Consider the following 16,006-nt stretch of genomic DNA (forward strand, 5'->3'; position numbering starts at 1 on the left):
TCCTACCTCCTCCTCATCGTTTTTTCTTTATTTTTTCTTCAAAGTCTGATATTATTATATTAAGCAAAAGTGGACTCAGAAGACATCCTTACCTTACTCCTGTTCTTAGCCAGACACTACCTCTTACTTGTTTTTATCTCTATAAAAATTTCTGGTATTCCTTTCCGATGCCCTTTTCTCCCTTTTAATCCTCTAATTTACTAGATAGTTTAGAACATATATGTTGTCCATCAGCCCCATCCCTTTTCGAAATCCTGTCTGATTCGGTGGCTTTATCTTTATTCCTCCGTTTCTTCCTCTAACCTCTCCGATAAAACAGGAACATATACTTTAACAATGTTGGCATTAGAGTCAATTATCTACAATCATTAACTTCCTCCACTTTTCCTTTCTCCACTATGGGTACCACTTATCCTTTCTTCCATAACTCTGGCTACCGCTTTGCTCTTCATACTCTATTGCACATTATCCATGCCCATTCCTTTAATCCTGTGCACTATATTCTCCGATTTCATTTGGAATCTCATCTATATAGGTGTCTCCATCTGTTATTATTCTTATTACCTTGGCTATTTCCTCCCTTGCAACTTCCTATTTCTCACCCATTTCCCTGTCATATTTTCCTCCTTTCCTAACTTTCGTATCAACCTCTCGTAGCAGTTCCATAACATTTTTTTTCTATTCTACGATTTCAGTATCCTAACTTATTATTTTTCTTTTTCTTCTACTCTTCTTTTTTATCACGAAACTCAGTGTACTCCTTCGTTTCTCATCTATAATTGTCTCAACTACTTGTCTCTTTTCTGCATTTTCGTAGTTCACTTCTCACTTCTTGTTTCTTTTGTTTACGTTTCTTATCTTATTCACTTATATATACTCCTTCACTAACACTTACCTTTCATTGACCAATGTTCTCCCACTGTTCTTTTTACTTTCGCTTACTTTTTTGGCATATTGTTATTACTTTTTTCTTACTCAAGTGTCACTATTATGACAAACTGATCCGAATCTGTATAGTCCTCTACTACTAGCTTCTTCGACTTATTTTTTACCTTCTCGTCCACTACAACATAATCAATTACCATTTCCCTTTCTCCTCCTGAATGTGTATGATCATCTTCCTCAAATCCTCTATATTTCATTTTAGGATAAACTATCTCATTTCGTCTAGGCTCTTTAACAATCTCTTTGCCTCCGCATTTAGCATCTTGTCTTTGAATTTTTTTCTCGCTCTTTGCCCCATTCCCTTGCTCCTGTATGTCCAGTATTCGCATTAAAATCTCCTTCTATTATGAGCCTAATCTCTTGTTTATTTTCTTCTGTCAGTTCCTTTATCTCCTTTCATACCTTCTGCATATCTTTGTTCACATGAACCCCCACTATCTTCCAACTCTCTCCTCCATTGTTTATCTCTTCTAAAACTATTCCTTTCTTTGTTGTTCTTTCTACTCCTCCTTATCCTTCTCTGTTATACAGTCGTTCCTTTCTCCCACGAGGACTTCTCCCATTGCTTTGCTTATTTTATTCTTCCTCTTTGCATTTTTAACCTGATATTTTTAACCTCTTGGTATATTTCAGTTGCATAGCCTACAATCTGCCTTACAGTCATGTCTCGTCTCTCTTTGTTTTCTACTATTTCGTATGTCTATATCTTGCGTTCTTTTCTCTTTTGGATTTCCGGTATCTCATTTTTTACTAGCGCTTCCTTGGTCTTATCTCAATCTCACCACACACCTTCTGTCTGTATTCTCCTACACTTAACCCACGTTATTCCTCCCTTTTTTCATTCTCGTTTACTATTTTCCTTAAATTATACTGCGTTTTTTTCTTTCCATGACAAATTATACACTATTCTCTCCCAGATTCCATATAACACTCCTATCATTGTCAACACCTCCTTGATATGTTCCCATTTCTTTAGTTTCAGTAGTACCAGTTACTCTTCTCTTCGCTCTTCCATTGTCATGCTTCACCTTCCTCTATTTCTACCTTAGCATATATCCTTTTTAGTACTTCTTCCACTTCATCTTTTAGCTCCTTTCCCTCTAATAATTCTTTCCTTTCTCTCTCTTTATTTTCTGTTATTAATTTTATTTTTCTCAGCCTCTCATTTTCCTTATTCTAACCCTCCCCACCTCCAGAATCCCTGCAAATTGCCGCGATTTGAAGTGATTGAAATTATCGTCATTAATTGTCCCCAATGCTCTTTCCCCCTCCTTTTTTTGGAATCTTGAACAGACATTCATATTTTAGGGTATTATTAATTACATTTTATATAATAAAGCTCAATCTTTATTATAATAAAACGTGTAATTAATACTATCATAAATCGAATTTTTATGTCGAAACAATTAAATTTACTTTGCTCTCATAACATCTTTTTATACAATTTTAGAGCAATTAATGCAATAATATTTGGCTACATTCTTTAAGAAAAATGTCTTTACAAAAATCTCAACCGTATGATTTAAAAAAAATATTTTAAAATAAAAACTAACCGAATAGAATCATATAGAATCTTTAAAGAATAACATCAGGTATTCATTTAAAATTGAGGATTGAATAAGAACTATGACTAACAGATTAATCTAAAATACAAAAACTTAAACGACTTTTGTTAAATAAACAATTTGAACCTAAAAAGTATTTTTCTCAAGCAGGCTTAGATTTCTTTTTGGAAACATTCAGCAATTAAAAATGAGTTTATTTACTTCGATTTAGAAAAATGATATAGACTTCATAAGTTTTAAGATTGTGCGATGTGCATGTTCAAATAATGTTTAGAAAATAAATTAAAAAGAAGGAAATAATCTTGTGAGCAAAATTAATATTTTTTATAAGAAGAAGAAGGGAAGAAATGGCACCATTACTTGCAACAAGCTGCCGATTCAACAGAAATCAATTATTTTCATTCACACTTAGTGTCAATATTTTACGGGGGATTCCCTATTCTTTATATCACAGAGGCGATCATTTTTGTGATTTCCCGCAAGGTAACTAATAACTAATTTGATGACAGTGATTCTCAATGGGAATAATTTATAACATTATCGAACAATAGTGAGACATTAAGATTTATCTTCAAACTTCATCCACTAGACAAGTTGTAGCTTGTATATTTTTTGGAAAAAGAATAGCATTTCGTTTTTGCGTCTGGGAAAACTTAGAGTTCAAACACTTAAAGTAAGATAAGTTCAGGCAAAGGATATCTTCCAGACTCATAATTATTTATCAGTGTAATTGGTATTAGTCTTTAGATTTAGATTGTCTAATTCGATCATTCATTGTTAGAAAAAGAAATTTTTCCTCTACAAAAACAAATCAATATTTTCAATGCAAAATGAGATCTTTATATAGAAGATGTACATAAGAAACAATTTTTTTACTCCAACAAACTTTATAACTTTATTTAATTTAGGCCCCTTCTATTCAAACATACTGATATTCTTCTTTATATTTTATTCCATTGACTCTTTTTATAATGAAAAATATCTTCATACGTTTCCCTTTTGCACGGTAATTAACTGACTCGCAGCTTTTGGGATTTAATAAAATGCAGCCATTTTCGTGGATAAAATTCCACAGCGCACACATTTTAATGGGTTAAAGAACTACATAATTGGCCCTTCTCTTTGCAAAGCATGGGTGCTTTTCAGGAAAGTTTTTCAGAAAAATCCTTTATTAAAGTGCACCGGAAGTAAATTATGCTTATGAGTACGAAGACCAAAAGCCGAGTCACATTGTTCGCGGTGACACTAAAAATTATACATTTAAATTTTACCATTCCCGATGGCTTGCCTTTAACGTTTACCGTATCAAACAGAAAGGAGAAACAGAGAGACAAATGTTCACACCAAAATTTAACAATTTTCGTTTATCTAAAAAAAAGTTTGAGTACTTTTACAGGACTCTCAAATCTTTAAACAAAATCAAAATATCTTTCTTGATCATTCAAATCGAAAAGCTTCTTGTTAAGTAAATAAAAAAATCTATTATATGCTGTAATAATGTTATTAACTTTTTTGCGTATTTGTTAGGATTTTAGATATTTAAAATATTTTTAGGAAAATGTTTCTTGTATCCTCTTTTGTAACACAAACGAGGTACAAATTCATTTATGAAGTTATAAATGCGATTTGATTTGAATCGATTTGCTCGATTTTGGCCGGAGGTTAAATTCTCACCATTCTCCTGGCACCGATAGTGGCTGCTTTCTCCAATTGAAAAAAAAAATCAACAATTTTCCGGCTCTCTGAATCGCAAGAAGCGGGTTTTCAGTTCACCACCATGGATATTGCTTCAACAAACTCGGAATTAATTCCCGGAATCACTTCTATGTTGTATTTGATGCGCTGATCACGAATATAGAATGCAAATATCCGCAAATGTATTTTTCAAGATAAAAACCCTCGGAAAAAGCTAGAAAATAAGTCCTTTGCAAGCTTTTTTCACCTGCATTAAATTTCTTTTTTGACGTTTCTTTATGGGATGGATAGAAACAGACAGATTGGGAGGGAGAAGCGGGTCTGTAGAAGGAATTGGGACGTATTTCTATTTAAACAGTACCTTATTTCCTGTGCCACCCTATTACAAAAAATGCTACGCTTGGATTGCCTATTTCAACCTTCAAATTGCTGAAAATAGGGATACTAGAACATAGAAGAAAGTTGGATTTTTTTGTGTCATCTTATTTGTTCAGAAATCGCTTCAGATATTTGTCGAGGTAACTTTATCTAATTTTCTTTTGTTGAAAAACTCAATTTAAACCGTGTCCTTCTTCCAGGATCGACCCTCAAACAAAAACGTTGTCTCTGGAATTACCCTTTGTGTCTTCGGTTAGCTAAAAAGGGAGATGCTACTCAAAATGATGAAGGGGTGTATTCTTATTCAAATGGTATCATTTTCATAATATTATCCTAGAATGGTACCCTTCATGTGCACAGGATGAGGACTTCTCAAAAAGGATGGAGGGTTATGTTCCTGCTTAATAGTACCTTTTTCAAGTAGTGCTGTTTAAAGAAGTTACGCCCTAGAAAGCTTCTTTCTACTAAAAAAAACGGAGGGTTTGGTAATATTTTGCGGCATAATTAAAAATTGGTATTCTTTAAAACTGAGAGTCCAATAGAACTATTTTTAAAAGTTACTTTTTAGTTCATTAATATGACGAATAATCATACAGATAAGTATGAACAAAATTTTGTTTAAGAGATTAAATTAAATGATTGAATCACCTATCTTCTTAAAGTGATTTAATATTAACGTAATATTCAATGTGTATATTAACCGCAGTTGAAAAAGTCGGATTTTCAACATAAGCTTAAAAACTGTGACAAGTCATGTCCATTTTCTTTCTTTTAAGAATTTCTAATCTCTAGATTTTAGTTTCTCTATGAACATTTTTCCAGTTCAATATCAATTGATCTGTATTAAAAAGTAAAAGGTGCATCATTAACATGTAGAATCTTCGAAGTAAATCGAGACAGAAAATGAGTTGTGTATGAAAAGTCTCTATCACAACTCCTACTTTGAGTTCCTTTTATAGAATAAGTTGTTATTTTGAATTCATTTTCACTAAAAGAGTTTTCTTTTTGATGTACCTCAATTGAAAACGAAAATCTGTTCTGAGCGAAACAACATTCATTTGTGTGTACACGTTTCTAAAAAACTGCAGTTTTTTCCAAGTCTGACCCGAAAATTAAAATGTGCGCGTCTTTTCAGGGTCATATTAGTAAGCAAGGCTTTCAAATACATCAATAAATTATTTTCGTAACTGCATATTTTTTTCATTCTTTCATCCTTTCTTTATTGTAGTTTGGAATTCCGAAGGTAAAGAAAGAGCAATTGAAATTTTAATACCTATTTTATATTTTAATATCAGAAATACCTCCACGATTCCTGAACTGAACTAAAAATATTTCATTTTGTATGCCAGGAACTTTTACAGAATATTAGAAAATATTGAAAGTGAGGGATGCAAAGTATGCCTGTGAACGAAATTATCGCGGTTATTGAGAAGCGCGTCGTATTCTCGGACATCGTAAAACCAGTCAAGGCTAAGAAAATCCTCTCCTGGTTGACATTTATGCACTTCTATAGGATCCGGAGGATAAAGGATGACCTACTTTATTTGATTTCGACAAGAAAATCAATTTATGTGAGTATTTTCATTCGGAAATTTAATACCTATTTTTTGCGATGTTTTCTCATATTCTCCTAGAATAACAATGCGATTCTCAGTTTAAAATAAGTAAGGAATTCAGATTTAGAAAGTACACTTATCAGTTCCTTGAAGTTTGAAGACAAAATGGAAGAAAGAGAACAAAGAAATGGAAGTTCGTTGGAAATTTTAATGTGAGATTGAATGTAGTGCCTTCTTTTCAAATCTTGATAAGAAAATCCAAAATACTTGTTTTTAAGATTTTTATTTTTTTATCCGTTATTTCCCAAACTGATAATTCGAAAACTGAAATGAAACTTCTGCAAAGTAAAACTATCATTCCATTTTTAACTTTAACTTTTAATACAAAGTTGTACCGCTTTCCAAAAGTAATCCTAATTATTTTTAAGCCGTCTTTTCCTGCTCGATGTTATCAATTTTTGTGGAAACTCTAGATTAAAATCTTAGTCACAAAACTAAAATGAAACTCAAGAAAACTAAATAATGATACGTACCCAATACTAAAACAAGTAAAGAAATAATCAGGTGAATCAAATGTCTCATGTTATCCATTTCAGGTCTTCGCCACTCTTCTTCATTTCGCAACTTCTCATACACACAATTTTCACCTTATCCGTGTCAACTTTTAAAGTCTTTTATTTTCAAATTGAAACACCTTTATGTATATTTACAACACACGAATATGGATATAAATTATATATTTTTTGGATGAATTTTTGGTAGAATATATTAGGCCTGTGACGCATTGAGGACCGAAGGACTGATTCGTGTGCGTTCGGTACCGGTTTGCACGCTGTACTGGTTCGTTAAAGTGCGGTTCATTCGCGGATAAAATAAACGTGATAGTTTCTGACTTGCAACTGACGGGGGATGCTGCATGTGAAGAGTTTGCGCAAACCATGCGCCCGCGCATAGAATTCCTGTCTTGCTATTCAATCACAACCATCCTTCTTCACACCATTCCCCTTATTTACTGTCACATAAGAACCACCTTCCAAAAACTTTCTATCTCTTTCCATGTTATTATTTTTCAAGGACCTACTAAATAAAAATCCCACTGCATATTTGGCTTAGTTATTAATTGTAAAGAAGATTTTTAAAAATGGAATTAGGGTCCATAATATTGATTTTTTCTGCAATTATTTTTTTTTTACTTTATTTTTTTTAAGAAAATAAAAATTAGATTTCTAAGTTTCCCGGTCTGACTCACTAAACTCGCCAGTAAGGTTACGTGAATCAGTCCTACCTGATACAATTTAATTGGCCTGCATCACGAAGGAACAATAAGTTCAATAAGTTCCTCTTCATGTACATGAAAATGTGTGCGAGTGAGAAAGTTGGTCAACTTGACGTAAGTTAGAGAGGTTCTCTTCTTTTATTGATCATCATACGAAAGATACACGAAATAAATATATAAACAGTATTTTCGGTACTTGCTTGAAAAATGTGTGAACAGATTTTGAGAAGGAAAAGTATAGGTAGGTAGAAATTGGTAAATTACGTATTTATAAGCATGTATACAATTTAATTAACACTCAGGTAGTGAGTAAAGGTTAAATTTCTAAGCCATTACTATTAAAATTAAATGACAGTTATGTAAAACAATAAAATATATTAGACGTTTATTGTACTTACAGTGAGGGCTTTAAAAAAGCAAAGTGTATTGGCCTTCATCGGCGTGTAACTTGCACCACAACGTGGCACTTGACACCTGCATCAAAACAAACGAACAGAACCTCTCTAACTTACGTCAATTTGACAAAATTTCTCATTCGCACACTTTTCGATGTATAGGAAAAGGACAACTGCGCACCTGCGCACGAAAAATTTCAAATCTTCCTGTAATGTGCATACCACTTACGGTAATGTTTCTATTGCCAAGTGGGGAAACGGAGTTAGGTCTCCTTATTATACCTTCGTGGCCTGCATTCTATTATAATGTATATTTTCAAAAAAAAACAAACAAACACCTCGGTCTGTCAATTTTCTAAATTTTGCAGTTAATAATATAGTTCATTTAAACCGCGGATGGGGGTTGAAACTTCATACAATTGATATGAATGTTTATTTTATTTTAAAAAAACTAAAATTTTTTAAATAATTTTCCGGCCACGGATAGAGGCCAAACTTAAATCTAAAAGTAAAGAATTGCACAGGCCCACAAAAAAGTGATCTGAAATTTACAAGTGAGGGGGTTTCCCACATGGATTTCGAGCCGCTGAATCTGAATGCGGCCTCGGAATTTTCCCTAGACTCCACAATTTCTCCCTAGCCTAGGGAAAAAGTGTACAATCTTGGAAGTTTCAGGCTCCGTTAAAGTAATACTTATTCACGGGAAAGTTGAAAAACACTGTCGTTTTCACATATTTCGAGTCGCTAAGTTAAAATTCGACATTAGAATTTTACTACAGTACCTCAAAATCCTCCTAGTCTAGGGTAAAAAGTGTTAAACCCAGAAAAACTTGAGGTTACCCGAAGGTTTTATTTTTGCACGAAAAAGCTAATATCTTTGCGTATTTTTAATTGCTGAATTTTTATCTGATATTTGAATTTTTCTACAGTAGCACATAATATTTCTAGCTTAGGGGAAAATGCAAAAATGTGAGAATAACTAGAGGTTTCACAGAGGTTTCAGTTTTTACGAAGAAGCTATAGGGGAAAGATTTGCACATTAAGAAGTGGATCGTAGATCGTAGAGTAATTCTGATGCCATATTTTAACTCAGTCCAAACATTTTCAGATACCATCTATTCCTTACAAAAATAAAATCTCCCTAAAACCTATAGTTTTTCTCACTTTTTTACTTTTCCTCCTAGGTTAGGGGCTAGGAAGTGGATCGTAGATCGTAGAATAATTCTGATGCCATATTTTAACTCAGTCCAAACATTTTCAGATACCATCTATTCCTTACAAAAATAAAATCTCCCTAAAACCTATGGTTTTTCTCACTTTTTTACTTTTCCTCCTAGGTTAGGGGAATTTTGATGTACTGTAGAAAAGTTCTAATATCAGATATAAACTCAGCAACTTACAATACGAAAATACATAATTTTTTCCGTACAAAAATAAGTCCTACGTGAAACTTTAAGTTTTGCTTAGTTTTCCACTTGTTCTCCTAGACTAGGGGAATTCTGAGGGACTGTAGAAAAATTCTTATATCATATATGAATTCATAAACTCAAAATATGAAAAGATATTAGCTTTTTCTTGCAAAAATAAAAACTTCGTGGAACTTCAAACTTTGCTGAGTTTTACAGTTTTTACCCTAGACTAAGGGGATTCTGATATACGGTAGAAAAATTCTAATGTTGTATTCGAACGTAGCTCCCCTAGAGATTCCCCTAATCTAGGGAAAAATTGTGGGGTCTAGGGGAAATTCTGGGTACCAGAATCGGGTTCAGTGGCGCAATATCCATAAGGGTAGCCTAGTCACATGTAAAGTTCAGATCACCTTTTTTTGTGGGCTACTATTTTCAAGTTGATAAGGAATTATTATTATGATTATTTTAATGAAATAATTTGTGAACTAGAGAAAAAATACATTTCAAACTTATCCTAAGTACTTTTCTTTCTTCTCCTTTTCTTACAATATTTTTGTCCTTATTTTTGGTAATAATGTCATATTTAAAGTAAAAAATTGGATAGAAAATTCACAGCTACAGAACTGAACATCATTGATGCTTTGTTGTTAAAGCAAATTACTTCAGCATTATTTCAACAAATGAACGATGGCGACCAAATCGATGGACTGATAAAAATTTCAGTTTCATTCGCTAAGAAATTGCAGATCAATCCTGAGAATGATTTTTTGAAGCATCACAGAACGCGCCCAGTATAAAAAAAGTTTAGTGAAAATCCAGGAACAGCATTCAATTTTGACTTCTTAACATTTTATCAAAAAGAATTCAGAACTGTATTTCAAGTTTTTACAACTTGTATTCAAAATAATAGAAATAAACTTTTGTAACGTTCAAGCCTTTAGACAATTTTCGAAATTCTAATTGATAGACGCAATGTCGCGATTGAATCAATCCAATCCATTGTACAATTAGAGCCCATATTTGTTAAAAAAAAACCAGAATGCTTTCTTGCTGAGTTGCAAATTCTTTTCGATTCATGTAAAAAATGTACCAATTTCGACGGCATTTCTAAAGTTGTGTTCAAGTTGAGAAAAGAAATTCCCCTAGCACCCAAACTCCTTTGTTTTAGTTTAACGGTTCCTGTGACGTCAGTTTCTTGTGAACCTTCATTTAGTAAATTAAAATTAGTTTTAAATTAATTTCGGAGCTCAATGGGTGATGATCGTTTGAATACTTTGATGCTGCTTTATTCTTCGCAAAATAAAGTAGACGAAAGTTATCTTGGTGAAACCGTGGAAGAATGGTTTCTATTGAAACACTGCATAATTACAATTTAGTTTAGATAAATCTATGGATTGGGGCCCTTGAGAGAACCTGGTTTTTATTTTTGCGCACCGTTATCCTTTAATTTATATATTTCTGTGATTTAATTTCTGTAATAAGAATAATAATTCGTGTCTAATAATTCTTGAACGTTGACATTCTCAATATACTGAGAATATTTCAAAGAAAACTTCATCGATAATTCTTTACATCATGCAATTATTTCCTTATTTTTATAACCATCTTTACGAACTTTTATTTAGAAAAGTAAGATTCTGAGGGTAATAATATTACGTAGATATTCATGGAAGATAAAATAAAGTGCCTACTCATATTATATGTAAAGAAAAAACAAAGGAAAAAAGCATGATGAAATTTGTAAATTGGAAAATTTGAAAAGTGCTTCAAAATTATCTGGAAAGTTTTCAGGGTTAATTTTTATACCTTCATTGGAGTTTCGAAGGAGAACATAAAAGTAAGAAGTAGATGATAGGAGATAGGAAAAATTATTTAATGGTAAAAAGGAAATAAGGTAGATAAAAGAACAGGGTTAGGGGTGTTAAATGAGAGTGAGACGCTATGCGAGAAAGGGAGAGTTGTAAAATAATAAAAACGGATGAAAGGTAAGTGTTGGAATATGAAACATATAAACGTTCCACGCTCGGCATTCATATTATAAACACAGAACTTTGTTTCCTAATATTTGTCTTGTTTCTTAACAAATTAAAATTGTTTAATGAGCTGAAAACTAGCTAACAATTTAATAGAAATTAAAAATGTGAAACTTAACTTTCAGATTGCATAAAACTTCCAATTAGCACATCGTGGTCTTTGATACACATAACAATTAGGCTTACACATGGAGATTACTCTTTTGAACTTGCAAACAAAAAACTAGAGGGTAAGAAATAATATGATGTTTTTCACATTTTAAATGAGAGGGCTGCGCTAATGGGAAACTCAAACTGAATTCAAGTTTTAATACTAATAATGCAATGATAATAAATGCAAATATGGATAATGGAACAATATTTGTTTAGTATACGGTTCTCTTAACTTGATCTCGCTTTCTCCGTTTTTGCTTAGCTCTTGATGCATTTTAGTTGGTATTATAGTGGTAGCTTAATATTAGTCGAGTAAACTCGCTGTTTTTCGTCTCGACAAGAACACGAGTCGTAAAACGCAAACTGCTGGTTAAACAATTTTAACACTTCAATAAAATGCACATTGTTAAATGTGCTCGTTCACGTGTCAACATTCACGCTTTTTCCTACAACTATGACCGAAACGTGTTTGGTCAGTACTTAATATCCGTATTTAAACTTCGGCATTTATTAATTTTACAGGAGGGTCCATGAGGATAGTTAAAACTCATTTTACATTTAACAAGTCACTATACGGAAAATGAGTTTAATTTTCTGGTTTTGGGAAGTTTAATTGAGAGGATTTAGGTAAACCATAATTCCTTTTTAATAGAGCATTTAACTCTTGCCTCTCAACATGCACCCGAAAATGGTTATTCCGAACTGCCAGTTTCTGTTAAATATGGACCATAATCACATGAAATGGATATAGTTGAAAGTTATTGACATTTACTCAGTTTTATTACTACTGCCCGCTCATTACGTTCAATTCCTCTGCTTTTAATTTGAAATTTGGAATTCTAATATCATATTATTTCATATTAAAACATCATCTATTTCAAATTTAATACCCCTTTTTTGTATGGTTTAAAGCGAGAGGGTAAATTCTCTTTTTCGGAGTCCAGTGCATTTGACGAAATATTTTTCTACCATCTGAAGTCGGTATTTTATCGAAGCGAGTTAGAGCTGACAGCATAAAGTGGCCTGATATGTATGAGAAGTCTGGTTGTGACAAGGAGGGAGGATTTTTATTGGGCAACATATATGTGACTTTAGTTGCCAGGGGATAGAAGGTGGGCCCTTTAATATAATTAGTAAAAGTCATATTATGAAAGCTGATTAAACTTTTATTAACGATGAGAATAATGAGTAATAATAATAATAATTTGGTGCCTATTATTACTTCTTCCCATAAGGCCATTTGTATTTGTTTGAAGATGGTATTGACCCGCATTTGTTTCTTTTCTATGTAATTTATGATCTTCGTTCAAAGCACTCTGTGAAATTGAACGCGTATTTTTGTTCATCGCGTAAACACTAGAGCTCTTAGGTCTGAAACTGTATCTTATAACACAAAATAGTGAAATGATCTAAAGGTAATATGCTCTTCAAATTGAAATTAAATTTATTGTAGATTGATTTTTTCATTGAATAAAAAAGCACTAGATTATTTGGCGATTTGCAAAAGCTTTCAATCAGAAGGATTTTTTTACACATTTTTTAATTTTGAAGATGGGCGAAAATTTAAAAACTTCCAATATTCAGTTTGAAATTGCCACAGAAACTTCGAAACTGACTTTTTTAGCTGAGCTAAGGAAGCTTTTTCAAGCTACACCTTTTTAAAAATTGAATTATCTTATTATCTAAATGAGACAAAATCGATGTGTGAGATTGATCTTATTTCGAGGGATTCTGCTAAAACACAATTAATTCAGTCAATAAGATCTATGTACGTAGTCTGCAGTATCCAAATTCAAGGTGTGGGATCTCGATTTTTCTTGATTTTCTCGTAGATACCAACTTGTAAAAATGTGTAAAAAGACTATCCAGCATTAGTTCGAGATGTCTAACGGTTCATTTTTATATTTTATCATCGTAGAACAAGTTATCTATTCACGCAGCAACATCAAGGATTATCAGCAGTTGTCAGGCAATATTGTTGCCAATAAATCATGGCAGCGAAGAATACTCAGCCAAGTCATATGTTGCTCCTTCCAGCTTGATCTTCCGTGACGGATGGAAATAATCTCGTCTAATTAGATGTCTTTTGTAGGATGTCGACAACAAATTCTGTTTATCTGATGGACTTACTTTGCTTTAAAATTCCTATATCTTTGAACCTCAGGCATGTCGGCTGTAAAGAAGTAGCATACCTTCTTTCCGACCATACATGTCATCCCTCGAACACTTTGCTAATACTTATCGAACATAAGATAACATCAATTACTTCGCGACGTCAGGATGTTACGAAAGTAGGTGATTTACCCCGATTCATTAAAGTCAAATCAGTAGTTAAGAGATAATCTTATAAAGACTCGCCCTTGTCGCTGGTGTCCTTACTACTCCAATTCGATTGATGTGTCTTAGGGTCACATCTGACATCATCAGATGGTGGTGGGACCGGGGATTTTAATGGTAGTTACTCTGAACACATCAACATAGATAGGCGCCTGCTTCCTAAATGTAGTTTGATCTTTATTGCCAATAAATCTCTAGAAAAGAGCCTTGGTAAGCTATTAAATAAATTAAATAAATTGCTGCCTTAGGTGTTTTTGCAGAACTATCATGAATGACTTATCCGCTCTTGTTACTTTAGCCTTTAACTTTCGCCTTGTAACTTCTTTATCGTAGTTCAGGTTTATCTAACTAAAATTCAGACTGGAAGGGGGACATCTTTTTTGAGACGATCTTTATATGTTCTTCAAACTGTAGTGAGGCTTGCAGTAGATCTTTTTGGAAATTTCGATCATTCCTGGTTCTGCAATTATTACAAGCTGGTTAGCACAGACTTCCTTCCTAGACATCGAAAATCTTTCATCTTCACATTTTCATAGTCAGATTTCGAATTGTTATACTTTTTAGCACTTTTGTTGGTTCCCTGGATACACCAGACATCCAAACCAGCAGTTTGACTGACATTTAGAGGTATTTGCTGCCAATCAGTTTGATCTTAGCAACCTATCGATTTTATTTTCTGAAGCCGCTTCAATTATCTTGATATTAATTTAAAATATCACCATAGATTGGCATCTTCCTCCTATATGGTGATCAATCTTTCTTGTTTCAAGTCTCTAGGAACAAAACCTAAGTATACCAATAAATTTAATATCTACTCTGACAAAAAGTGCGTCGTATCTCTAAGGTTTTTGTATTAAGGCAAAGACTGTTTGGTCTGCTATTGAGCATTGGCTTAGGAAACCTGACTAGATAAAATAAATATTGATGGAAAAGCATTTCATAAAAATTTCATTTACCAGTTGTCTCCTTTCATTCCGCCGAAGACAACTCCTGGCATTTTTCTTCAGGAATATTTGTAGTTTTCTGAGTATTTTCACGTTGGTCTATTTCGAACCGCAATTTGACATGCAGTCGATCTTCCTAAAACTCTCGAATATACCTGGTTCAGCAGTAATTTCAAGTTCGGTAGCTTTATTATCCACCTTCCCATGTCAAAAAGTTATATATAGTTAATGCTTCTGGAGTGCTGTCCTCTTAAGTATTGCCGCGAGAGGAAAAATATTGACATTTCTTATTACAGAGGTTATTCTGTATTTTCAGGTTATTCTATTCTTCCCCGTGTGGAAATAACCCCATTTGGCTCTATCACAAGTCGGGCACTAATCGGGGGCTAGTCGGGTAATTAATTTTGACAAAGTACCCAATCGGGGACTAGTCGGAGACCAGCTAGGCTTTTTGTTGTCAAAGTTTCAGTCCGGGATGTCGGTAGTTGGTCAGGGGCTGATCGGGCCTTTTTGTTTACTAATTTTCTGTGCGGGTAATCTTCAGGCTCTAGTCGGGAGCTAGTAAGGCTCTGGTCGGGTTATTCTTATGTTTGAGTTTTCGGTGAGGTTTTATCAAATAAGGTAATATCTAAAATAACGTAATAATTTTGTTATTCTAAAACACTAAAAATATATTTCACAATAAATTATTTCAGTTTGCAGAATAGCCTGATCTTGCAATTTTTTCATTTCCATACGAGAAAGTTTGTAAGTTCAAACACGACTTCCCGTGTAGAAATTCAAATGGGGAACTAGTCTGGTTCCTGACCATTCAACAACACTTAAAGTCGGGGGCTATTCGGGTCATCTGACTAGCTCCCGACCAGTATCGTCACGGTAGATTAGTCGGGAGCTAGTCAGGTGCCCCGACTTACCCTAGTCCGGGCCTGATCGGGTACTAGTAGGGGTTATATGATAATACATCCGCGTGGAATATTAACTAAACTCCCCAAATTTGTGGAACATCCCCTAAAATTTTGTCATAATACTTATTATTTACGGGAATCTCCATAAACTTTTTTGAAATATTATAAGTGCTCAAATTTACCCAAGATTTAATAGGGAACATAATCCTACGCTTAAAAATGCATAAATTTATATAACTAAAATTCCCCAAATTTGTGGCATATTAATTAAAAAAAAAAAAACTTCAGCTGGAACGCAGGAATGGAAGAGCTTCGTTCTGAAGGATCCGCCATGTTGGCCACGGTAGACTCTGTTCCAGGTGATAATGCTTTGTTACGTGTGGTCTGCTTTCTTAAACACTCGACGCGTCATTTC

The 16,006-nt window shown here is 33.4% G+C and overlaps 1 protein-coding gene across 1 annotated transcript in view; it reads right to left on the reverse strand.

Moving 5' to 3' along the window:
* The window catches only part of LOC117167567, a 55,004-nt gene extending 48,008 nt beyond the window's left edge, over positions 1-6,996 (reverse strand). Inside the window, exon 1 of the mRNA XM_033352600.1 lies at positions 6,673-6,996. Coding sequence (XP_033208491.1) covers positions 6,673-6,730 — 58 coding nt within the window. The 5' untranslated portion in view covers positions 6,731-6,996. The remainder of the gene's footprint in view (positions 1-6,672) is intronic.
* Positions 6,997-16,006: the final 9,010 nt, after the last annotated feature.

Source organism: Belonocnema kinseyi, chromosome 2, assembly GCF_010883055.1.
Source record: "Belonocnema kinseyi isolate 2016_QV_RU_SX_M_011 chromosome 2, B_treatae_v1, whole genome shotgun sequence".
Classification (NCBI taxonomy): domain Eukaryota; kingdom Metazoa; phylum Arthropoda; class Insecta; order Hymenoptera; family Cynipidae; genus Belonocnema; species Belonocnema kinseyi.